The sequence below is a fragment of the Struthio camelus genome, chromosome 5 (genome assembly GCF_040807025.1).
Source record: "Struthio camelus isolate bStrCam1 chromosome 5, bStrCam1.hap1, whole genome shotgun sequence".
Lineage (NCBI taxonomy): Eukaryota > Metazoa > Chordata > Aves > Struthioniformes > Struthionidae > Struthio > Struthio camelus.
In genome coordinates, this window is record NC_090946.1 from 75,139,307 (window position 1) to 75,166,381 (window position 27,075).

General features: G+C 40.3%; 1 protein-coding gene and 1 long non-coding RNA gene across 4 annotated transcripts in view; one reads left to right on the forward strand and one right to left on the reverse strand.

Moving 5' to 3' along the window:
- Window positions 1–17,300, forward strand: part of LOC104144502 (uncharacterized) — a 36,514-nt gene extending 19,214 nt beyond the window's left edge. Inside the window, exons 2-4 of one of the 2 annotated variants that reach the window (XR_694142.2) lie at window positions 563–636; window positions 2,456–2,515; window positions 14,490–17,300. This is a non-coding gene — a long non-coding RNA (uncharacterized lncRNA). Of the gene's footprint in view, window positions 1–562; window positions 637–2,455; window positions 5,695–14,489 lie in introns of those variants that run through there. The other variant, XR_694141.2, reaches the window with a different exon arrangement.
- Window positions 1–27,075, reverse strand: part of BRF1 (BRF1 general transcription factor IIIB subunit) — a 176,851-nt gene that overhangs the window by 3,972 nt on the left and 145,804 nt on the right. For both annotated transcript variants that reach the window (XM_068947305.1, XM_068947304.1), the window contains exons 16-17: window positions 5,702–5,753; window positions 2,073–2,241 (exon numbers count right to left, since the gene is read on the reverse strand). In XM_068947305.1, coding sequence (XP_068803406.1) covers window positions 2,073–2,241; window positions 5,702–5,753 — 221 coding nt within the window. The remainder of the gene's footprint in view (window positions 1–2,072; window positions 2,242–5,701; window positions 5,754–27,075) is intronic.

Genomic DNA, 27,075 nt, shown 5'->3' on the forward strand with positions numbered 1-27,075 from the left:
TTCATACAGCCAAACACAAAGTTCTCACATGTGCTTTCCTTAATGAAATAAAATTATTTGTAAGCACATAGGTTTAAATATCCCTTCTCGGTCGACCCTTGCTCAAGGATATTTGGCACAAGGATATGTGAAATATTCAGTTTAATTTAGAGGTTAAGGTGATCAAGCCTGATTGTCAAAAGTAATTTGAAACATGGTGGCTGATAAGGAGCAGCATACATTTACAAGTAGGCATGATTCTCACTAGACACGAACATCAAGAAAAAAGCTAGCTTGTTTATATTGCTCATGGATTTATAAGCTGAAACTGCAAAGGTTCAGAGGTAATGTTCCCATCAGTGTCAAAAGATTCCCAAGAAGTCTTGCGGTGAATTGTGACTAATACAACTGACTCAGATCCCTCATACCTACTTCTAGAGGAACAACTTAAAATTTTGCCCAGTCATTACCCAGGGTTTTTTTTTTTTTCTCTAAAATGATGCTGATTGCAAAGATTGTCTTGTGTGTGTCAGAAAGAAGACATGTTTGTGTTTTCTAATGCATTGATTTCTTTTTTATGTAGTTCCTGAATGAAGCTGACACAGATCTTCTGTTGCAAAGTGGAACCTAAGGATAACAACTACAAATGACCACTCGGTAAAGTTAACTTTTATATTCCAAATTCAATATAGTGCAACATTTAATCCAAAGACTCAAACAAACGCTTTGCAGCAGAATCAAGTGTGATCTAAAGTAATTTGCGCAGATCACCATCTGTAATGCCTGCAGTTATTCCAGACAGACAGGTCTAAAACCCATGAATAAAGCAGTTAGTTAGAGAACAGCTAGTTGTTTTGCTGAACAGCTTTGCACACCTGCATTTGAATTCTGGGAACGCTCCCTTCCTTTTTATTTTTTTTTAAATCTCATTTTTCAGCTGTTGTCCAGACCAGACAGGGAGTAGTGGAATGTTCTCAGAATGGTTTAAAAATAGTAACATTTACAAAGAAAAAAAGCTCAGTGACCTTTATTCTATTTTTGTGGGGGTTTATTAATAAACATAGACCCACCCTCCCCCGCATGGATGCACTTTCTTGGGAACATTATTCTAATAATACATGCAGGCAACGAAGTGTTTTTCCTACGGTTCAGCAATTATTTTCCAGTGGAGAAGTCAATTTAAAAGCAACAGACATTTTTATGAAATGTATACATATTGTCCACGAAAGCTAAGTTAATAGTACTGGAAAGACTTTTGCAGTAAATAACATTCCAGTAGGAAACTTATTGCCATTTTGCTTTTCCACAATCCAGAATTAGCAGCCCTCGTTTTAAAAATATTTCTGTATATTTTCAAAGCTTAACTTCTAAAGGGAAATATTTAATAAAGGATAAATGTAGATATGTCCAGCTCGGAGAAACCACAGCAGAGAGGATGCTGCCTTTTCCTGCCAGCCCAGAAACCTAATTAAATGAGTGGCTTTGCTGGGTAACCCAAAGAAATTAACACACATCTGTGTACCATACAGCACGCCATACGCTATCAGCGTGATTTCTTTATTTGGTGAAGAACTCATTTCTCATAACATTTACCCCACAAATGGAGTGTGATCATTCATTTTGTTCTGAGCTGGACAGCCAAGTGCATAGGGCTCATGTGCAATCTGGACAGAGCTGAAGGTGAAACTGAGGAGCCAGGCAGGAGCAGGGCGGGCTGAACCATGAGGCAAAGAGCCCCAAGCACTGCTAACGGAGCGGTTACTGTCCTGCTAATTCCTTCAGCAGATCCGCACTAATGAATGTAATTCTGAATAAGGCATAACATCAATTTATTCTTGAGAAGAACTTTTAGCCTAAAGCTAGAAATGAAAAATGTTCTTAGGGGGAGTCTCGAAGAAGGTCCATGCTGTGGGTGACCCCAGTTTTCCCACAGGAGCAGGCAATGCCCCAAAGGCAGCAGAAATTCTGGATGGGGCCAACTGCTGATAGCTAGGGACAAGCAGGGGTATCCCATCTTTCCTAAGCCCTGCAACAACAAAGACAGCAGCACCACTAAAGAAGTAACAGGCAGCAATTTAAACATCCCGAGTTACCATTTCCTCCCATTAATTGCAATGCGCTCATGCAGTGATCATCATCCTCTTCTATTTCTTCCTCTTCTACCTCCTCATCAGGGTTATAAGCTACTGGGCCACTTTCCACTAGCACAGCTGCTGGTTTTTCTGAGTCAGGGACTTCTGCTTGTGCATTCGGAAACGTCATCTGCAAAAAAGAAAGGGGACAGTACGGTAGCCCTTCCTTATATGCAACATTTGTAGAAGAACGTTAGTAGTTTCCAAACGACAGGCACAGGACAGCTGGAAGCTCACATCCAATCCTCGAGGCTTAGCTATTCTAGGGAACATTCAAGATGCTCAGTGAAAGGTTGTCCGAATGAAAGTCAGGGATAAATATCCACAGTTTTCATACATTTCAGAGCCAAGTAACTGAAATATCCAGAGACAATGGCAGTAGAACAGGATCCTGCAAGCAAAAGGTAAGGCTAAAGTGAGAATGAAGGTTCCTCACCACAGAGCTCTGTGGGAATTCTTACAACCTTTTCCTCATTGTGTTTGACTTTTATAAGGCTTATTACATAACAACAATGCTATCAACTCTTTAATGATAGCAAAAATGTGCTCTTCTCATCAGAAAAAAAAACAACATATGTATTAGTTTTGACAGCTCTGGTTGGATTTATTTGGAGGCAGAATGAGCTGTGGAAAAAACAGCGCTCTTTAGACAGTACTTAATGTTATGGTCGAACATGAGGTTGATAACACATGACAGCACCTACAACATTACCTATGAAATTCATCAGAATAATCATTTCTGAACACTAGCTTGGGAATTGATCACTGCCAGAACATGTTCCACATGTGCACCTACCCACACGCTCCAAGGCTAGACATGTCCTTGAATGCTGCTACCTCACGGCCCGCATGCTTAAACCTCATAAGCTTGAGCTTACAGAGGGGTCAACAGCTCAGGAGCTGCCTTCAAAACTAGAGCAGCAGTGCAAGCTGTAAGGAGAGCAGTGAGCAGATATTGAGGGAGGCAGATGGCTGGGCAAGGTCTCCCAATAGGAAAAGTCTCAACTAGAAAGACTTCCTGGAGGGCAGATGTCCAAGCACCAGGGCAGTGTGAGAGGAGGAAATGAATCTGCAAAGGTGGAAGAGAAGGAGGAAGAGGGACAGGCACAGCAGGAGAGGAGAGAAAGGGAAACACAGCAAGGAGACAGAGATGAACTTGAAAGTGCAAGGCAATCCTCTTTTCGGTTCACTAATGACTGAGCTAAGAAGAATATAGCAACCAGAAGGAGCCAGCCCTGGCTCCCGAAGCAATGTTGTATGCCCCAACATACAACCCAGGGCCCAAAAAGGGCTCTGAGCTGGCACCCAGCAGCCCTTATTTCCATGGCGTGCTCAATGTAGGGAACTATCTCCCTTTCACATGCAGAGAAGATATATCACAGGAGCTTTACAGTAAGGTACTTTTCACCTCCATTCTGTACTTGGAATATTTGGGTTTTATGTGCTAAAGCCTGCGGCCCAAAAGGGACATCCCACAAAAGCCTGCGGCCCAAAAGGGACATCCCACGAGCGGGAACTTGCAGAAGATTAAAGATTAATCATTAATGCTGCTTTGCCATGTAAGCAATTTTGAGAATTGGGAATGCTTATAACATTACCTGTCACTAGTCATCATGTATCAGCATTGACTCGTCATCTCTCATACTAGGAGAGATTGAAAAAAACTGGGATTGTTTACTTGGGAAGGATAGTGGTAGGTTGTTCATAATAATGAATAGTCTAAAGGAGACCAGTAAAGTCTACCTTCTCTGTTCCCTAACACAAGAAAAATCATTAGTGCTTTAGGACTTAAACCCTACTTTCACTACAGAGATTGTAGGCTTGCTGCATTTTCTTCATTTCTGTCGGCAACAAGTTCTGATTTGGTGTGGTAATTCCTACCTTATTGATTCGTGATGCAGTAACTCCCAGAATCCCTGCAATTATAGATACTTTAGAGACACCACAAGCAAAAGTCCCTATACCAGAAAGCTGTTAGTCTAATTATTCAAACATCAAAGCTGTTCTCAAACTTGTCAGATAACCATGCCAGTCAACCTAAAGAAACTGCCTGAAACTTTCAAAGTCACCTAAGGGGTTTGCTCCAATAGCTCATTAATAGGGCAAAAGATATCCATTAATTTTAATAGAAAATCAAGTATTTAGGTATTCAGATCACTCCGAGACAGGTTTCCATCTTCTTTTTTTTATGTTGAAATTAATCATATTATTTAGAGGAACTTCCCTACAGTTTATTATATATTTCCTACCATTGCTTTGCCTCCAGAGTGATCAAATTTGGTCCACCTAGGTTTTAGGTATAAGCAGAAATAGACACAAGTTTGAGAAGAATCAGCATCATTGGGTATACCAATTTTTATGCTGAAAGTATCCATCTGCTCTGAAAAAGTGGGTGAATATAAAGGAGCTAAGATTGAGTCATTATTTTTTAAAATTGCACCATGCTAATTAAAATATGACCTTCATCTAATTATCATGTCCACTTCCAGACTGCTATAGCTCTATAAATGTGCAGGGTTTTCTAATGAGCACAGCATAAGAAGTGAAAATGTGTTTCCCCAGGCAGGATATCAAACTGTTTCTGAAAATCAATGGGTTTTAGTCATTTTAAAATAAGGCTGTCAAACAATGCCTTTAAACAGAACTTCCTGAATTCACTTCCAGACAACTTGGACTTCAGTTTGGCATATATCTTTATGTAAGCATAGATGATTGCAAAAGCATGTTAAACTATCAATCAAAGCTAACTAGTACATTTTCAAAAGGGTGCCAGTGTCACACATTCATGTGAATAACAGGAATGGCAGATTCCTTTGGTATATTAGCAACAGTTTTGAGATGCACAGCAGACAGTTATTTTATCATATGCAAAATGTGTATGTCTGCTTCGTACACTGAGAATATAATAGTGAGGAAAAGCAGTTATTGCTGTGGCTCTGTTAATAATCATGATCTCTCCAGCAGAAAATACACATGCACAAAGCTACCCAAGAAGGCTTATGATGGCGAACACTTTCTAACACTAACTTTTCTATGGCACTATCGTATTTTCAAATCAAATGAAAAAAGAGCAAGTCATTCTCTTCAGGGTAAACTGCCACTTTGTGATTCCTCATCACTTTCCTGAAGCACCTCCCAGGAGCACAGCACTTTCCAGGGTCACCACTTGCTCCCCAGAAGCAGCATTTTGCATCATCCCCCTTCTCTGGGGGGACAGTTCAGCTGCTGAGAAACAGACTTAAGCTCTGCTTTCTCCTACTCCTCCTACCCACTTGCTTGATATGTTTTAGACTCTTGCAGGGTTTTTTTCTCTTTTTTTCTGCCTAAGTAGGCATTCTTGCTATATATGCTGAACATGAGGCTGTGCTAAGGTTACTGATGGATTAATGCAAGGGCAAGCCTTGATTAGAGAACAGGTAACCTCGGCTTTGCAGCGTTCACAGTAACCAGCTCCTGGTCTGCTCACTAACACAAATTTCTCATTTCTTTTGCATGGAATTCACCACATAACCACGGCCAGGCTGAGAAAGGCTTGTGAGAATTTCCAAACTCCAACTGTTGCCCTGGGGGAGCTGATAGACTTTACATACCTCTTCAGTAGCAGCCTTTTTAGCTAGTTGTGTAGAAATCAAGGGTCTTAATCTGGAAAGAAAAAAAGAAGAAATGGTGAACATCAAAAATGTTATACCATGCACAAAAGAGTTTGACAAAGAGTATCCATTCAAACTCCAAAAAATGAAAGCATTTTACTAGTGTTATCATGCTGTACGCTTATTTTTTTAAAGATACAAAAATCAGGTCAACAGAGGAGAGCCACATAATCCACAGAGGATATCATAATCATCACAGGTTAAATTCTATTCTCAAGCTACAGAAAACAAGAGGGCCCAAGATACCTTGGAAAAGAAATGCCAGAAACTGAACATTTTAAACAATTCTATACCAGGTATAAAGAAGACTTGCATATTTGGAGAGGAAAGACAGATCACTATTATTCTACACTAGGCATTAAGGATCATTCATTTCTGAAAAACACTTCATAGCCTGTCGTGTCCTTACTGCTAAGGCGGCTGTTCTTGTTCTATCTATTTAGTGTGGCTTTCCGGTCCCTCCTCCTCATCTAGATATATCTAGTCATGAAAAGGATGACTTGCTCTCTACTGAAATTCTGCTCAGACAGCTCCTCAAGTATATCTTTTAACTAAGTCTAGGCAAACAACTTAATGAATACCAATTTACATCTCCAGAGATACACTTTCTTTCATGATAAGCAGTCTCTTTCCTCTCATTTTTCTATTAGTCATTCCTTCCTCATTAATACACAGATCCTAGTTGTTTTCCTGTTTGTTTCTTTGTTTATTTCAAATAAACAGCAAGAGAAAACAAAATCCCAGAGAATAAGGAGGGGAGACCTTAGATCATTATCTCTGATGGAGAAGACAGTATTAAAATTCAAGATATTGGCTAAGCTCCAAAGAGGTTCTGAAAATGGTCATTTCTGCAATGCTTTGTAAAACCTCAAAGACATTTCAACAATCAAAGTAGTCCAAGGTGACTTTTTACAGTAGATCTAAACAAAAAGATGTTACGGGAATGCTTCAGGAGCTCTACTGCTGAGTGATCTGGAACGCATTATTCTGCTACAGATAATACTTGTCACATTTCATGACTATCAAAAATTTCAAGAAAGAGATACTCTTGACCCACATGAATTATCTATTACTTACAATTCCTGGTGGACTTCTGGGCTTAGAGAAAAAGTATCTGAATGCAGACAGACTTCTATCTAGGCTTCTGGCCTGCTCTTCTCCCTGTCTAACCTAAGTTATACAGTCTTCCTAAAATTTGAGACTACTTGCATTATACTGTCAATCACTGTTTGCCAAGTCACCTTGTTCGCATGCTTACAAACACAAGAAGGTAGCAATGTCAAAAGGTTATGAAGCTGAAGGATGCTAATTATGAAACAGGTTTTATTGCATTGACATGACTGAAAAATCAACAGGGGCAAGAAATGAAGGACCTTTACTTTAAAACAGTGGTAGTGATTATTGCAATTAGCACTGTACCAAAGATAGTACCTATTGCCTCATGCTGCTAGCAGACATCAGACCTCCCTAGAGCACCCTGAAATCTTTCCTCCCCCCAATTAGAATCAAGCTGTTGAGTAAGACTCACAAGGTAATCAGAAACTGCTGACACGTCTTCTAGAGCAAATTACACATGTGCTCACACAGTGAAGAAAACAATCACGGCTATAGGAAGCAAAGAGTAAACATTCCAGTTTCATCTTAATTAAAATGGTCCCCTAATGAAAATAACTCACGCTTATGAAAAGCCTATTTGTAAACTTTAATACTAAATCCAAGAGCCATTTTTCAGCACCGAGCAACTTTCACACTCATACTGAAATTAAAGCTGTATTTCTATTCTATGTTAACCGTTCACAAAGCATGCTTTTTTACTCCATTACTTGAAATACAGCACTACCATTCAATTTAGATAATATTGTTTTTCTCTCAGCATATCTCATGCATTCAAAAATATTGGGCCAGATTCTGCTCTCGCTCCTGCCGGCTGGCACCCGTTGCACTCCGGAAGAGTTACTCACCGTGTAGACAGAGCAGCCAGGCTCACTGCACCTAATTAATGTGCGCTACCAACAAACACTAGCAATGAAAGCTGAAAAAACTTAAAACCACAAAGATAGAAACGAAACTTATGCCTTTGATTTAAAAAAAAAAAAACACAGTTTTCTCTCCCTTGGCTGATCACATCACCGTGTCCATGGAAAACCCTACTATTACTGTACAAAATGATTTGAGGAAGGTTTTATAGTGGGGCTTGCGTTTTGTTTTGTTTCTTAAATGCCCCGATGCCCTGACCTCCTTAAACCGGAGCAGCTGCTGCCACACCAGCCATATGGGACATTAAATTACTGGCTGCCATGGCTACAGCTACTGGCTCCTTCTGCTGTCTGGCTGTACCAAAGAGGGTGAGAAACAAGCATGGTGCACCCTCACGGAAAAACATGACTCTCTTCGAGGATGGGGTAGGTCTGGGTATTAATGAACAAACAAGCAGCTTCAGAAATGGGTAACTGAAGCACCTTATCTGATTTTTAACAAGCACTTTGGCAACCCCATCGGTAAAGCGCTATCAAGGTACACATCTGCACACACATACTCCAAGGGAAAAAACCCTGGCCAAGCAGACTGTTTGTGCTCTGTCCATCAACGTCCGCTTTGCATTGAGGGTTGCCAAGCCCCAGAAATAAACGCCACCTCCTGCATGAAGATACAACCCAATACAAACCAAAGCAGGCCAACAGTCCCTCTTTAACACGTAATGCTGCGCTGCTGGTCTTCCGAAATGTCGCAGCAATTGTCTACTATTTTCGCTGATTTCTAGTGTGGGGCAGCTTCATTATGAACTCTGCAACTTAATACAGTATCTTGTGGGAGAGAGTAACACAACAAGCAACTTTCTGAATGGCAAAATCATCTATAGAAAGGAGAAAAAGATTTCACACAGCCCTAGGTGCATATCCACATTCCAAACTACTTCAAAAATTATGCAAATCCTCTAATGCTCACGTCAGCCAACACCTGTAACACTGGAAGCAGATCGTCTAGACGTGCTCTCGACAAAGATAATGGCATAGTACATGGCATCGGAGGCTGCTTGCTGCCGAAGCTGCTCTGCTCCTGTTCCGCTCGCAATTGAGATGCGCACGGTAACGTCTAGCTTTGTCCTCCAGCTTAACAATTTAAAAGAAGATTCAATATAATAGCTTCTGACAGAGCTGAAGATCACACAGACTGAACTTTCAAAGTGAGCAAATTCTTTGAAAAACAAGCTGGCTGTGACAAACAACTGCTTTTATTTTGCTTATTATTTAATAACAAAAGATTACACAGAACAGTACACAAAATAGAGCACGACGAGCAATAAAAACACGGAACTTACATTAGGCCGTTCACCCACCAAAAGGTTTATGATACCATAATCTCCTCAGTGCAATCCTGAAAGTAATTTGGAAACTCACCCAAAGCTCTGTTTCTTAGAGAATTTTAATTTAATCCATCCAAGCAGGGAACATCTTATTGCTGCTTACCATACCTGCTAATTTTATACGCAGACAAACACAGGCTACACGATGGGAAGAGGTTATACACTGGAGCCTGGAACCACAAGCCTGCAGTATAATTTCGCAGGCCATCTAAGACAGATGCCCATAAAACCTATATAACCATACCACAGGCATGTCATACATACGCAACTTCTGTGACAAAAAAAAAGCTATTTAGAATCACTTCAGCGAGCAACCGGGCTGGGTTCTTTGTGCTGGTGGAGATACTCCTCCCACCTGAGACCAGATGGTTTTGCCTCAGGAAGTCAGTTTACCAGACATCTGTGTGAGAAGGAAATTAATATAAATGTTTACCCCAGCTAAACGTGCCCTTTAATTAGGTACCGTCAATGTTATCCTTACCGGAAAGCTGGGAATTGCCTCTTTGCAAGGATTTAATGCTCCTGTGAGAAACACGACAACATCAGGAGATACCGAACCATCGTTTTGCATCATACAAGAGAGGATAGTGACCGTCTGGACTCAGACCACTGCTCTTTTCCAGAAGGCAAAATATAGACCAGGATGAAGACTGGAGTGCCAGAGCACTGCTGGGTCTCCACTTCTACCTGTGCACCCAACCGTCTTCTACATCCACGCCAGGTCAAGACCCAGGTGCTCCCAAAAGCCGCTCCCCTCACCGCAAGGCACGTGGCCAAGGCACTGGCTGGTTGTGCCACAGATAAGCGGCTGCCTCATGTGTTGAATAAGGGGTTAGGCTGTAAGGGTGCACCGTGGCACACCAGAAAGGGCGCATGCAGCCACAGAAAGCATCATACTCTAAAGAAAGACATTCACATCTTGAAACCGCGTGTGCTTAATGTTAGGCAGGTAGTTATTTTTTGGCTTTCTGAAGGCCAGGCTGACCAACACTTAGCACAACCCAACCCTACAGTCAGCGTGGACGCCTCAGGGAGTTCCTCTGAATAACCCTCTCTAGTGACAGGACTGCAGAGACATCAGTAATGACCAAAAGACGCCAACTGAAGGGTGCCATCCACGCTGCAATGACGCCAGCTCCTGACATACCGAGCTCCTGGCTAACCTGGGCGCTGCCAGCTGTACAAATGTGACTTACGGGCTCAGCAGGCAGGATCTGAAGCATATTAGATACCCAGGGACAGAGCACAGGGTGCACTGAACATGGTGCACTGCAAGGCCTTCCTGTTAGCAGTGCCTGAGCCAGCTGGCTCAAACGCCGACATAAATGCCTACGTGCACTGCTCTGGCTACACCAACGATGTATCCTATGCTTTCCTCCTGTTTTCAAGCAAGCAAAAGCACAAAAAGAGCCTCTTCAAACAGGAAAAGCAAAGTTAGTGACAACAAAAAATAGAGTGAAACGAGCAATTGTTCCCACTTTTGATTCCAGCTCAGTCCTCTTTAACGCTGGATCAGAGCAGCTAGACTTTCATTAGCACAGCATCAGACAACAGAGCGCTGAGAACATCTTCAGTGCTAATGAGATTGGCCTCTTCTAGCAAATATCCAGGCTTAAGTACCTAGAGACCAAGAACTCACAAGCATAAACAGGCAAAAAATAAGAAGCTTTATCATTCACTACAGGAAATATTTGTCAGCAAAGAAGTAAGCATCTATCTATCTATCTCATTCACCAATGCATTTTTGCATCTATCTTAAAAAGTAAAAGCTTTGCTAATGTGTAGTGAACTGAACACCTACTCCAGGCTTTTCTGAGCGGGGCAGAGGTTAGCAGTATCTGTTGTCTCCAATAACCCAGTTCAGAGCAGGTAATATTTTTCTGTGTAGCTGTAGCACTCCTTCCTCAATTAGACACTGCAAAATGGCAACCTGCTGTTCTTTTCATTGACTAAAACAAAAGATTTTCCCCAGTAAAAATGAAAAGAACGAAATCTAAGGCCACCTTATTGGGACCAAATGAAATTATGCTACAGCAGCAGATCCAAAACAATCTCTGCACATATCTCATTCTAAAGGAAATTGCTGCAGACCATGGGAAATTACAATTGCTCCAGGACAAGAAAGGCTGACTGATCTAATATTTCTGGGCGACACACCTTCTTCCTGGGTTTGTCAATAATGATACTGATGAGGTCATCCCTCCACAGTTCAGGAAAATATTAGTTTGAAATGTGCTATTCCTTTCACCATGGAAATTCTTCCAGGTGAAATGATGGCAGCAAGGCAGGTATGCACCTTGCTGGGGAAAACTTCTTGAAATAAGGACACAATGAAGCATTTTGATGAAGGCAAATGAGTAATCAGGATGGTCTCAGGTAAGCAAGTCTAATGATGTGTCACTTTTAAAACGTGGGCGTGAGACAACTCATATGGTGACAATCCAAATATGTCTATCTCGTGCTTCAAATGGTAACGGCACAGAATGCATCTATTATGATAGAAAGCACAATCATTAGCAGCATACACCAAATAAGGTAAATACAAATAATTTTGAAATCATGCTTGGAACTGCAGTAACAGAAATTAAATTTCAAGAGTCAAGTGAGCACGTTGTCAACTAACACGGGCATTATACTGCTGAAAAGTTCTCAGCAGTAGCACTGCTGCCTTTATTTCTGGTACAAATATATTTCTCTAGACTCAAGCAAGGAGGATTATAAATATTTGCTTTGGACAGGTGTTTTGATCAATCTCAACCTCATAAAAACAGCTAATGAGGCAAAAGATGAAAAGAAAAACATCTTAGTAACTGGCAGTCTCCGAGAACAATCCACAGAGATTGTTATTCCCAAAGGTGATGCCAGATTTATTGTTAGATCTTCCCTGTTGACATTACAAGGACAAAAATCATCCTAGGCAAAATATTAACTCACCTCTTCCATTACCTCTGATAGCATACACCACTGTTCAAATGAAGTTTCTCTCATCAGATTATGCAGCCAAAACTAATATTTTAAATTTCAGGTAAGTACAGATTCATACAAGTAATCCATCAAGGAATAAAGATGGATGATAGGTTTTTTTCCTTGTGTCTGGTCTATTATACATTAAAGAGCAATTTCACTGCCAGCCATCTGGAAATCAATGTATTCCAAGCTTTATTTTATGATTACCAACATTTCTCTTCGTAACTCATTTCTAATTACAAGCAATAAATCATTCCTTCTTGCTTGTAATTTATAACAGCCAATTAAGGCAAACCTCTTATTTAAATAGCAAATATAGCTTTAAAACATCACATATTTTCAGGTATGCACAGAACACATCTAATCAGGCAGCCTAAATGGTAGATGATGATTTAACATTGTAGCAACTAAGAAGGCACATTGGAAGAACCTACTCTACTCTTCCGACTTAGGTACAGTAGGACTTTTTAAAATCTAAGACACATGTCTTACCTCCCTGATTAGATGTGTTAAGAGACTGACATGTTGCGGTACACGAAACAATACGCATCTCAGGGAAGTCTGGAGTCTAGACTTCTCTTTAACATACCAGGATGTGAATAAACATTGGTCTATTTAAAAGTTTTGCATAATTTTTTAATTTCATTTTAAGAATTAGAGCTGAATCAATGCAGCTCTACATTTAATACTAAAAAACAACTAAGCCACTTTCCCTGTGACTGGATCTGTGTTTGAAAAATGGACTAGCCTGCTCCTTCCAAGCCTAAGGATACCACCAAGCACTGCACCACGTGTTCGCCGCATCGTACTGCCTGGTGTACGAGACTTAACATGCTTTAGTATATAGCGTGGCACTTGGCATGGGTACGGCATTCACTTGAATCATTCCTCTCCGTCCCTCACGGCCATGAGAGGATCAGGCAGAACAAAGCACTGAAACGGTCTGCAAAGAAAAGGTGTCACCAAATAAACTCTGAGTATTCCTTCAGGGAGAAATCTGTAATGGTGATTTCCCATGACAACCCTTACTGACAGACGAATATCAAAGGCATGTAGCAGAGGATGTCAGACAAGACAAAACAAGGTGGATCCAACAGCAGTGGCACCGAGGCTGAGTTAAATTTTTGCATATATTTCTTCTTCAGTGTTGGTCTGAGTAACAGGCATGTGAGAGCAAACACAACAGAGAGGCTTCTTATAAATAGCTCTGCTGGGATTTGTCCGTTAGGAAAAAATGAACCCTTGTCAGAAAAATATTTGATACAATTTTGGATACAGAATTTATTACATGAGAAACTGATCTTAGGAACATGGAAGTAGTTCCCACTGAGATTTTATTCGGTCATCACACGGCTCAAGTCTGTTCCAGTTTCACATCATGTCATCTGGTAAGCGTTTACAGTAGGAATCAAGGGAGCTGGATTTGGAAAAAATCCATCACAACTGACCTAAATTTGATCTGACTTGAATAATCAAACTAATACCAAATTCAAATATGGCTAGACAGAAATAAGGAGAAGCAATTCATCAGTAGTTCTTCTACAAGTTTCCTTTCTTGAGCCACATACAAGGGTTTATGTACCCCACTCTGCTTTTCTTCCTAAGAAGCCAGAGGCTACATAAGCATCTTCTTGTACCAAAGATGTCAAAAGCCAAGAGCATAAGCTCTGCAGGCTCCAATTACCTTCCCTTTCAGACATCCTTCACTCCTGAGAGAAGTACTTAGAAGGGGGAAGGAAAGATAGCAAATAAATAGGAAAATGCAGAGAAAACACTTTGGACGGACTACGGCGACCATGTCAGCACCATTTGGCCTTGCCTTTGCAATACAGCTCTCCAGAGTCACCATGAAGAACAGACCTGGCTGATGCAGAGCTCAGTATAACACATGCCAATGACCATTCACATGTGGCTAATACTGTGTTACACTCACAGCCATGCTAGTCCATGTTACAACTGTGTGTGAGATCCAAGACGTGTCTCTATACCGAGGCTTCTCTATATCCCTGCTGTGGGATTTGAAGGAGCAGTATAACCCCAGCAAAGCGGTCTGCAGCACTGCACCAGCTGACCATTAGAAAAGAGCCAGCTATAGTGCACCAAGGTGAGAAGGGAATTATGTCACAGCACTATCAGTTTCACTGATAGAGATGTTATATGGTTATGCTGCCAGTTATTCCTAAGGGACTGACCTGAAAACATGAAGCTGTAGCATTATCTACACAAACACATAGCTAGTTGCAACAGATAAAACATTGTTCATGTAGCCCTTGTGTTCAACAAAAAGTTTCATGACCCTCAAAACTTTTTTTAATGAAAGATCTAAATATTATTTATTAATCTTCTCCAAATGCAAAGCTCAAAGCCATGTTAACATCTCGATTATTCTTCCAACAGTGAGAATGAAACACTGGAAAGAAAACTCGAAAATCAATGCCTCGATGTTGGCGAAACTTGGACAATATTTCTGGTAAAAAGTGGTTGAGGACGCAAAAAAGTCTGTATAGTACCGTGGAGAGAGGGAAAAAGAGACGCCAAAGCCTATAAATTTCAGTTTGAAAATAAGGCGTCATTCCTATTATGCCTGTGGATGTATATCTTCTCCATATAAAGTTTTAAAAGCTTTATATAAACTGTACTCCTAAGCAAACTTGTAATTAGCTAAGGGCAGGCTTGGCTTTAATTATAACTTGTACAGACACACATTATGGAAATACTCAGCTAATCACCATAGCTATGCTCTGTTGATGGTTGAAGTTAGACTGGCATGTGATTGTCTTGTAACCACTTGAGTACTTTCTGTCTTGTGTAAACTAGGCTCCTTAATCAAGCTGTACGACTGGTCTGTCAGGTCTTCCTCCCAGCTTTGCATAACAAGATAATCCAGGCTTTGCTACCATTTATACTATAACGTCCTGTGTGTATCCATCTGGCTTCCTTACCCCCTATTCCAAAGACAGTATGGAATACCTGCTCTGATCTCACCAGGACATGCTGATACCAAAAGGACTAGGCAACTTGATAGATACAGCTAAACTTGCCCCATTTTAGCCACAAGCAACAGCAGACATGAATTTGCCAGATGCCAGCCTACAGTGCAAACATAAATACATTATTCCATACAGCCTTTTTTTAAATTCAAATTAAGCTGATCCCACATCCCTTCTCAAAAATCAAAATCTCTGCAAAAAACCCAGGCTGCTCTGTTAGAATGATGTCCTTCCAAGTCAAGGTTCCTGTAAATCTACAAATTTAAATAGGTCTCTCACAAGTTTGGATCCAACCTCTACTGATACAATACAGCTCCAGAAAGTAAACCATAACCTTTTATTCCAACCTTGGAAGATGCGTGCATGGCAGTCTCCACTCGGGTATAAACATGTATAGGTAATAAAGTACAAAAATAGTATAAATCACTGGGAAAACAGCCATTTACCATTAAATGTGATATAAGTTTAAAAGGTACATTGCTACATATTATGAGTGCTTGCTCACTCATACTATTATGTACTAATGAATCACTAAACTAGGTCCCAAAAGACCTTCATGTTATAAAAAACATATCTCCTTGGTAATGCATTCTGTACAGACAATAAGTTAGTGTAAAAATGTAATCACATTTCCTTATTGAAACACAATTCAAAACGAAAGTGTTAGGAGTGGAAACAAAGTTAATTGCTATTTTAAAATCCTCTCAGGAAAGGAGGAAAGCGTTTCTGATATAGGGTGCTGACAGCACCATCTTACCCCGTGTCTTGTGTAAGGTCCATGCTGCACTGCTTTAATTAAATTAGGTTAGCTAGAGTAGTGGAAAACTACTGGTAAAGCAGACATTTCCATTTAATTGTTGGTTTGCTTTAATATAGTTTAATACTAGTGTCACCAGACACATATTAACCAATAGAAATCTCATTCAAACTACAGGGGAGATGTCTCTCTTGCAGTCTCTTGCCCTGGTTTAACTGGATCAATTAAGAAACCTTTTTTTCTTAAACCAGTGCACCGCAGTGTTACCCACAGTCAGGTGCATGGAGCCATGAACGGAAGCTCCATGCAACAGCCAGGAGTGAGGCTGCAGCTCCGAGCCATCTCCCAGCTGCCTGTCACTGCTCATGCCACCCTGCAGCTCCGCTGGCACTGCTCCCCAACTTGCATCAATTAAAACAAGCCAGATCAGCCTCAAAAGGTCTTTGCTAACTATTACTCTTTGAAATTGCTTGAGGTTTTGAAATCGGTTAAAGGGCACTTATAAAATCAGGTGTGAGGGGGGTAACAAGTGGCTGAGACACGGGAGAGCACAGGCAGAGTTTGTGTTTGCAGGGAACACATTTCCCTGACCTTGGCTTACAGACCATCCAGATGTCTCCCGATGTCTTCTGTCTCCCAAAGCCCTCTCCTGATTGTGCGGAGGGCTGACCTCAATCTTGAAAATTCGGAAGGCTGAACCTTCTGTAATTGGGAATTAGTCAGTAAAGTTAATTCCTAGCCAAAACAAAACACAGCAAAGCCCACACGACAAAACCTGTTCAGAAAACCTTATCCCACCACATTTTTTACCCTTCCTTCTTAAGAATTTGTGGCCTCCAGGCCTCCAGTCATCAGAGATCCAGCTTCTAAGATAAGTAGGTGTAAAAAGCAGAGCAAGTGATTCCTATTGCTAAGCAACGCCCCTTCTCTACTGAACAGTACTACAGAACAAAGCCTCATCCTAAAATTGCTCATGCACATCCTTAACTTTGTACACATGACAATACTCAAGAGCTCTAACAGTTGTGGTTACCCTTCAGCACTGTGCTTCCTTGGACATGTATAACAAAGCATGAAATCAGATCTTTGAGAAGGAGGAAGAGTAACACGTATGCCATGCAAGCTACTTCCTACCATAACTATTAAGATACAGACTGTGGAACAGTAAAAGGTGTTAAACCAACCAAGAAACGTGCAAATACTACAATAAGCAGTTCTTATATTCTGTCCTATTTAAGTAATTTCCTCCCTCCCATCTTATAGTTCATATTCTGTCATTGTATTCTGTCAAGTTTTTCAGACAATTTTTGACATATAGCAGATTTTAGGGCAACTCTAGTAAAAATGAGTAAAGCATGAAACAAATTTCATTCGTCTCAAGTAAATCCCTACTTCTTCCTTTGTACCTCAAAGAGCTTGCACTAGAACTATGTCATGAAATAACAACTGTATTGAACAGAGAAGAAAGTAAATTCCCACTGCAGTTTAAATCCTTCAACATACTAAGCTATATTTGAAGATCAATAAAAAAAAATACTTTCAGGTTAATCTTCTTTTTTTTTTCATTTTGAACTTTGACTCTTTGCAAGGTAAAGGAAAAATTCACAAAAAAATAAACTAATATTCCTAGAAGACCTGCACTACTTAAGTAAGCACTAGAAAGTATTGTGAGACATCACATATACAGACCCTCTCTGGCCTTTGTGCTGCCTGCATCCCTCTCCAAAGCAGAAGGGTTCCCTGCCGTGCACAAAGAGAAGGCTGTTTGGGCTGAAGTCTCAACTTCAAAGACCGGTAGCACCAAATTTGCCAACTTGCTTTGCCATTCAAACAAATGTTAACTGAAAGAAAAGCACACAGAGTAAAGCTGTCACAGAATAATGTCATGCTGGGAAAATACTGCAAATTTGTATCAGGGATCAGCTGAGTTTTAACCAAGTGTAATGAGCAACTTTGCTTTTGTTTGTTTTCACCACCGCACTTGTTTTGCTTTCTAAGTTTGAAAAGCCAATTCTGAAGCATCAGCTAAGGGAAACTAGTTTTAGAAAAGAACGAGCCCCCTCTCCCTTTCTTTTTTAAAGAAACATAAGTCTTGTATTTGGTTTAGATTTCCTCCATTCTGTACTTGGCCAAAATGTGCAACAAATGCCTAAGTGCTTGGCCCAGCGAGCCAACAGTCTGTACAGACTCATTTGTAGTACACGTCTGCCCTTCAACTGTTTAATCTCCATACGCTGTATTTCCTTTACCAGCCCTACAGCACCATTCCAGTTTGCTTTAGTTTTAGTTTTTAGTATCTGCAAAGTATCATGGGAACAGCAACACTTGGCAACCTAACACTTGGGTTTTTAGCATTACACTACAACTGTCTATGTTACTTTGCTTCGTTGGTTAGTAAAATATTAAAGCAAATAAACAGATGCATAAAGTATTTTTTGTCAAATGCAATGTAACTTAAGTGCTACATCGTGATGTAATAATCACTTTTCACTGCACATATTTTAATGGAAAATGCTCTTTAAGGTAAACTGCTTTAAAGGAACTGAATCAAGTTTAAAGATATGCTTGATATTGACAGAATTAATTTTGGAAATTATTTTGGTAGCAATTTATATGACCCTTTGATTTGAGGTGAACTTGCACAGCCATTCTTAGAGCAAGAACGTATTAGCTCAGAAGTGTAATGTTTTCTCTGGCCTCTGGGAAAATTACAGCTGAACCACCTCTAAGGTTCTCCTTACCTCTAGGTTTCTGAATTTTTAATATCCTATTTGAAAATCTTAATAGACGAGTAAGAAAGCAACATAAACTTCTGGTTTCTTCATGAAAAAATACATACTTCTAAAATGAACCTGTTTTAACAAAAAAAGTATTAACAATTACCAACAATGGTAAAAGCTGATCCATTATCTTCCTGCTGAATTATGAGTCCATGCAAGCAGTCTAAACAACCAACTTCCACATTCATCTCAAAGAAACTAAGTGAAAAACATAGACTTCAAAAACAGCATAAAAGTGATGTGATGTTTTTACCACATGGCAGCACCACACAGAAAATCCTCGTGCAGATTTCTCGTCTCCTGACAACGGAGCATGTGGAAATCTCCGAGTGAGCGCTGGCACACTGGTCGTACCCTGCGATACTGGCCCAGGATTCCTCCTGGTGGCACCACAAGCGTGTTGGCAAAATCACACTAGAAGGGTCCTCCGTTGTCTCCCTTGTCTGATCTCTACGATACTTCTGTGCCCCCTATTAACAGCTGACAGTATTTAATGTACATCAGCTCAGACACAAAATTACACCCCCATGGTGTTACAACTTCCAGGAAGCTCAGAGCACAGGCCGAGGAGCTTGGGATCACCAAAACCTTTTCCTGTGGACACGGCCTAAACCACTTGCCCAAGATAACAGAGAAGGCCCCAGGCTAATACCTGAACCCTGAGCCAGATTTCATCTTCCTCTCATTTTCTATTGCTCAAAAAAAACCACCATCAGACGGCAGTGGAAACAGCTTTTGCAGAAGCACCATGGACACAACCCAAGCTGATCACCCCCAAACGCTGGCTTCCTCACTGACCAAACCTTGGCCAGCAAGAAAGTCCAGACGTATTCTTTCCCATGACCAGCATTTTTGCAGACCAGCTTTTTACTTCTGTTTCATATCTAAATCATAATGTTGAAATTCGTATAAGATGATGCACAAGCCCCTTACCTTTTTTAAAGGATAAAAACATCATAAATTGTGTGGGCGTTTTTAAAAGTAAGAGCTAAAAAGTTAGACTCTATTTGTCAAAGTGAAACACTCGGCCTTAGTTCTAATATAAATAGCGTGCAAGACTCACAGTTATTAAAAACAGATGACACCAGATCCAATGCTTTTTGAACAGCAGAACTACTGAAGAGACCTGGTGGAGCTTAGCACAGCAGGAGTTTTAGTTGTCTATCACTACACGTTTAAACACTTGAGTACTTTGCAATGAATGCTGAATTGAATTCATCATCAAAAGACAAAATCCATGTTCTATCTGCCAAAACCTTTAGCAGCCTAAACAGAAAATGTCACAACTGATTTTCAGTAACGGTTTAAAAATAAAAAACAACATTTAAAAGTCTTTAGGGGATAGATATATAGACAGATAAACAGCATGACGGACAGATGGATTTATTGCTATAGTTTTTTTTTTTTTCCTCCTAAGTAAGAATCAGGCTTCAAATGGATTGACACAGCTAAACAAGTTAAGAAAAGAAAAAGTGTAATTTTATTTTTAAATTCTGTGGTCTGTCAGGATCACCAGTCTAGAGATACAAAGTGAGCAGAATTTTTTTTTTAAAGCACTACTGTTTTATTTGCAGTAAGGTTAAAAGAGCTTCCTCTCTCCTTGACTGGTGTCAGATATAATAAAACAAAAATATTTGAAAGGAGAAAAAAAAAAAAAAAGAGCTATTAAAAGTGCTGCTTCAGAGGCTCTTTTGCTCCCTCTCTGTTTCTCAGACAAAGTCATAAATCAGGCTTCGGGCTTGCTCCACACACACAAAACCGCTGTCAGGACTCGGACAGCACGGCTGTGCGAACCTGCAGACACCTCGCTCTTCAGCAGGTTCGGCGGCTCCTGCGCCGGCTGAAACTCCTGCCAGCCAGGGGGACGCGTTCCTGGGTGAGGAGGCAGCACTGGCGTCTTCTCAGACCCTCGCTTCAGTTTAAATCTAACAGACTTTTTAATACTCCTGATTTAAACAGCGCAGTGAAAGAAAGAAAAAAATAAATGAAAGCCAACATCCGTAAACTCTCAAGGTTGACTGCCAGCATTTACCAAACACACGACGTTGGCAAGCAGTCACGGCTGCTGAACTGAAAACTCTGTCTACTACATCTACAGACCGGCTTGCACGTTTAAAGGCACTGAGAAATAAGCAACTTTATGGTACTACTACAGGGGAACCAACACTAATATTAAAAAAATAGAGTTTGAACAAGCAGGCTCTGGAAAACGCAGCCTTCCGAAGCAGCACGATATACCACTTTCAAAATCACCAAATAAACAACTTGTTTTCACATAACCTTTTCTACACGAGAAACTGGTCTGCATCCAGTATAACAGTAAATTAGATTCTACTTCCATCTTGTTTGCTGTGTTGAAAAAAACTACATAAACTGGTAAAACACATAAAACGGTAACATATCTCCGAGAATAGCAACTGGAGAGGGGAAACAATTAGCAGAAGATTTGCTTACGACTAAGCCCACTTCAACAGGGTCAACAGAAGCAACGCTGGAGAAAGGTCAGGACAATTCCCCTGCACGCCAGCGGCAGCCTCTGCAATTCGCAGGACTTGTCCCTTGTTAACAGGCAAGAGTTTGCCGCAGTCTCACCACCTGAACGAGCAGGCAAGAGCCAGACTCTCTTAGGAGAAATAAATTGGCCTCGGCGATTTACAAACTTCTTTTAAAACGTTTTCAATTCCTTTCTGCTCGTGTTATCAGTTGAAAAAAAGCCTGAGGGGGCTGAGCCAGGGGCAGGAGCAGCTTACGCTGGGACGCTGCACAGCTCCACGCTGCCGTCCAGCCACCACCTCTCCCGAGGCCTGATCTTCCCAAACCAGAATCAGTGACCAGGGCACGCAGTGCCCACTGAGTTGTTCGCCTCCAGCTCCAGGGACCCATGGGAGTGAGTAAATGCTTCAGCCATCCCAAGGTTTAGCTTCTTCTTGTCAATAAACGCTTGAGCAGGGGATTTGGACTAAATGGTCTCCAGAGGTCCCTTCCAACCTCAACTGTTCTGTGATTAAGGAATAAATTCAGACCTCGTATAATCAGATACAGCTCCAAAAAAGACCCAGATCATCTTGTATCACTTCACCATTTGGCCCTCAACCTCTATTCTGACTGTGCTGTCTTCAAACACACCACAGACCCCTACCAAGACGTCTTTCTTCTGTTAGTCCACTGAAACTATCACCTGCCATGTCACACGCTGCTGTTTCACTCCTCTATGCTTTAAATGCTTCCATGTTCACATATTTGTGGGCTCCTACAGTCAGCCTACGTATCTGTATTTCACCATTTCCTCCAAATCCTCACCATTTTTTCTCTTGCTGAAAGCACTCTGATGACTCCAATTCTCCCTCATCCCCAGAACTGAACGGTTCCTCCAAGAAAGGCCTAATGCTTCCCTAATCCATCACGTGATGTTTCTTGAACATGCAGCCCAAGTTGGCCCTTTTGTAGAGACTCACGTCTAATTCGCAGCCCGCTTTCTCTGTATCTCTTTCAGCCTTACGGCTTTTTACAGCTTCTGCTCCCATGTATGTCTGCATTTCAGATTATATTTCATTGGATGCATTAGCCTGGATTTTTTCCAAGATGCTCTTTGTATTTCCTGCTCTCAGTTACATTTTTTTTTCTTAGTGGCACTGTTTCGCGCTGCTGTTTCCAGAGTTCTTTGCTGCATGACTCACTTTATTGTCTCCTGCAGATTTCATTAGCACAGTTTTCCGTGTCTTTATGAAGTAATACTAGATTTCACACATTGTTCTAGCTTTCCACTAAACATCTTCTTGCAAGTTAGCACCACTCGTAGCGTTTGCTTGGGCAGATAATGGTACTCCTCAAAAGGAAAGACCTCGGGGTTGCAGAATCTGCCTAAAAAGTCCAGGTTTCCCGAATGCTATGAGGGAAATATTAATGGAGTTAAAGAAGCAGGGTATGTTAACACCATTAGCTCTTGGAAGATTTTGGTTTTTTCCCATGACCTGTTTTGTTAGGTATTTGAAGGTAACTTCTGCCAGGAACAGATGGCGTTCAAGCAGACAACTGGCAAGTGATCTAGAGGAATGCCTTGAGATGGTATTGTGCCTAAGTCTGGTCAGTTATCCAAAAAACAGTATGAATGCAACAGGATCTGCTAAAAGGCATTGTTTCTAAAGGAAAATGTAGTAAGCAGGACAAATGAACCTGCAGGTAAGAAATTTTAAGAAACTGTATCACAGAAGGATTGTGCCTTGTCTATTAGCAACTCTGTCTTCAAAGGGCTTGTATCAAATGGTCTGCTGAGGGTTGGAAATGAGTAACACTTTGACATGTGCCCAAGTAAAAGACTATGATAATAACCTTTTATGGGATGGCAAAAATTAAAATAGCAGACAAGAGAAGGGATTTTTAAGATTTGTTTGTTTTAAGTATTTCTCAATCCTCCACAAAGTACCTTTGAGTGTCTGAATACATTTGTTCCAAATTATTACTCCAATGTTATCCTACCTACGATCAAAAAACATAACACGGGAGACCTTCAAATGAATTACACTATACATTATTTATGTGCTTCGGATAATCCCAGCTCACTATCCAAAACCATTTCATTTTCAGAAATTGCATGCTGCCCCAGCATAAACACTGCTAACGATGGAAAATAAAAACATAAGGTATTTAGCCCCTTTCTAAAGCTAAATACTGCACAAGTAACTACCATCTATGTAACATTAATGCTGCCTCAACACAACTTGCTAAATTGTACATAGAACGGAAAATAATTCGTTAGAGATTATTTTTCAAGAGAACTATTGCACTAATCTCCTAACAAGACTTGTCATGTTGACCTTCACGCATATTTTTTAACACCTTCACTTGCTGCAATGTTTGTGTGAGAGTCTAAGTGCAATGTGCAGCCCACTTATGAGGCAGTCCCTTGTGCATTACGCCTCAAGAAGCCACAGGCTTGAAACATCCATGGAACCATTTAAAATATTTACAGCCAACTAGGTCAGGCTTTAGAGATCCTGGACAGAAACCTATCACACTATGAGAAATGGAAATGTTTGTTTCAAAAACTCCCATAAAAGTATGTTTAACAAAGACTTAAAGGCATTGTTATAATCAAACCCTGTAAATACAGGGAAACTAATGCAGAATATGTTTTCTCTGTCCTTAACTCACTTCTCTGCAATATATAGATAAAAGTAATCTTTACAATGGCCCCTGTGAAATCTAGATGTACGGGGTCCTAACAATGAGCTCTTAAACCTTTACTTTGAATTGCTTATTTGTGGGGAGCAGAGGATGCTGCAGGTGGGAAGCCACAGGGAGGTGCTGAACACTGCAGCAGAAAGGTCACATAAAGCTGTTTAGCAAAGATAGCCCTGATATACTACTATTCATCAGGGGATGCTAGGGACAGAGCAGTTGCAGCACTTTAGCTTGTGATGTAATTCACAGTGCTGTCAGCAGAAACCCCACTAAATGTCCTGAGCAGTCACTGTCCATTGAACAATAGTGCCAAACTTCTCCAATATCAGTATGTGTATCTACCATTTAATGGACACGCAGACAACTCCAAAATCTGGAACACATCACAACTCATTTAGAATCCATTTTTCATCCCTTAAAAATCCTTCCTTGCTACATTATCTTTAAATAATTTTAATGTTTTCACATAATCAAGTTCTTTAGAAAAAGTTCTCATTGTTATCAGTAGGTACCATTTGGAAGTTGTTTGTTTTCTACCTCCCATTTAACCAGAAATATGTTTCTACTCGTTCTAAGCAACCCACCTATGAAAGAGGTAAAAGCCCCCAAAAGAATATTTGCATAACCATTAACTAAATATTTGCTGCAATCAAAGCAATAATTAAAAACTATTAAAAATGCTGAAATCAAATCACAGCCTGACTCAACAGCAGTCTTGACCATATCACACAACAAGAACTGTCAAGAAACTAAAACTGACAGCTTTCTGGGTCATCAGCACATTGGCAAAAAAGGCCCTAAGAAATCTTGTAATTTTTAACAAGATCCCAGCCTACTTCACAAGTGAGGTTTTCCATTGCCAGATGGTCGATAGGAATGCTAATGGAAAGAGTTGAAGCTGAAATAAATCTGCCACTTTTAATCAATCACAGACAACTGTGTCATCAATAAGCGACTCATGTTATGACAAACCGCCTTTGGTTAGTTACAAGCAAAGTTGATAAAACATATCACACCTACGTAGTCATTGCCAGTATCAGGCAGCATTAAGGCAGGCATTTATGACACTTAAACATTATTCATTCCCTAGCAAAACTGTGATTTTGGAGTGACCCTGAAAATCACTCAAAACAACAACAGTTTCTAAATGTTTGAAACTATTTACACAGTAGCCATTGCTCCAGTAGGAGAGGGGGGAAAAAAAAACCCAAAACCTCAAATTCTGTTAAAACCTTAAATTCTGTTAAATCAAGCTATTGTGCAATAGAAATTCACTTCTTATTTGCAAGCCTTTGCCCCTACACACAAGCTGCGCTATAAGGAAAAGATTATTATAGCACGACACGCTGACAGTCCATCTCTGTGTCACTCCTTTCCAACCCCTCCAAATATCCAGGGGTGACAAACTCTGACAGAGGTGGAAGTCACAAAAATAACCAAAGTTCCTACGCGCTTTGTGAAAATGAGAAGTAGGAAGAGAGACCCAAAGCAGTCCCCCCACGACAGGAGAAAGCGAGATTGAGCGCCCTGCACGTATCAGCCGGCCCATCGCTGCGTGCATCGCAGCCCGATATCCAGAGGACGTGGCTCTGCTTGTATCCAGAGGACGTGGCTCTGCTTGCAGGAGCAGAGGAGCTGGAGTTCTTGCTGCAGGGGAAGAAGAGTATGACCAAGGGAAAGAAGATGATAATCTGCAGGAAACTAGACTTTATGAGTTCCATTACTCATTGGACAGGTTGCTTTATGATCACATGTTTAACAGAGCCTTCCAAATCCAGCCTCAGTCAAAATTCTACCTTTTTTTGCTTTTACTGACCGCTGCCATTAATGTTTCAAAATATAATTGAAAAAATAAGACTCTAAGATTAGTCTAAGGAAATCTAATATTTTCCCAATTTAGAGGCAATATGGCATTCAACAGCTTGAAATAAAAAAGAACAAATGAAATAAGTTAAGACAGCACAAGAACAAACAAGTCATTTTGAAATTCACTTATGGAGACATAAGAAATTATAACTAGTCTAACCTTCATAACTTGTCTATTAGTACAGCAATAAGTATATTACTAAGGATGCTTCTCCCGCCTAGCCAAATTACAAACTCCCAGAATCTAACTTACAAAGAGCAGAAATCACTGTAAAAACTTTCAAGCTGGTTTTGTGAATCTCACTGTGCAAAAACATGATGACACAGAAATTCCTTTTCCTTCCCTTCATTACAAAACTGAGGTGATACTTTTGTAAAGACTCAGCATCAGATATGAACCAGTCACATCTTGCTTGCTTTGAATTCTGTTTTTTGGTATCCATCCAAGCATAACTGCGCTGGACAGAATCACTGGAACAGCATGATCACCCTTCAGTATCATTTTGAAAGAATATTGAACTGTGTGCGCACGCAGAGAACACTGTTGATCCATTTTATGAAATAATGAACGCCAGGGTGTGTATCCCAATATCTTCAAATTTTAAAAACAGCAATTTTTATTCCAGTAATAATACTCTGAAAGATAATATGTTAGAGTTATTATAGACCGCTGCAGCATCATAGATTAGTCTCATAGTATTGATCTTCAAGAGACCAAATGACAGATATGTGAATGTTCCCTCCAGTTTTATCAGTGTGTCTCTTTCAGGGTTTCTGCATTATTTTCTTTCTCCATTTTTCTATTATAATCTTTTTTGTGCTGTTGAAGTCCTAAAGAAAAGAAAAAAACAGCTATTTTTTCCTTTTCATGCAAAATGAAAGATTCTTTTTCCAGATTTTGAAAAAAGACTGCTGTCAACAAACCACCTAAGAGTCTATATTAAATAGAAAGACAGTAACACCGAAAAAAGCTTGGTAAGAGCTATAGGAAAAGAAGGTCATTAAACACAAGGGTGATGTCCATCTTAAAAAACTGCACAACTGAAGCAAAGGGGAAAAAAAGGAAAGTAACAACAGCAATAGTTATGGTCAACATATTAAGGAACTTATCAGGGAAATCTGTAACACAAATTGGCAAAAATTCAGATGCTCTTAAGCAGATTGTTTTACCATTTCCTTCCAAAAGTGTGCACAAAGACTGAGAACATACATTCACTCAGCTATCTGCCTCATTAGGGACTGGGTCTCACAATTCTTTGCAGTGCCTGTATACATACCAAAATACACATTGCTCCACCTTTTAACAGAGTGAACCAAAGTCCACCAAGGTCACTGGGATGAAATCCAGCCCTAGATATGTTACAGTATAGAAAATCTTACAGTGATCCATTAATATAAGATTCAGTTGA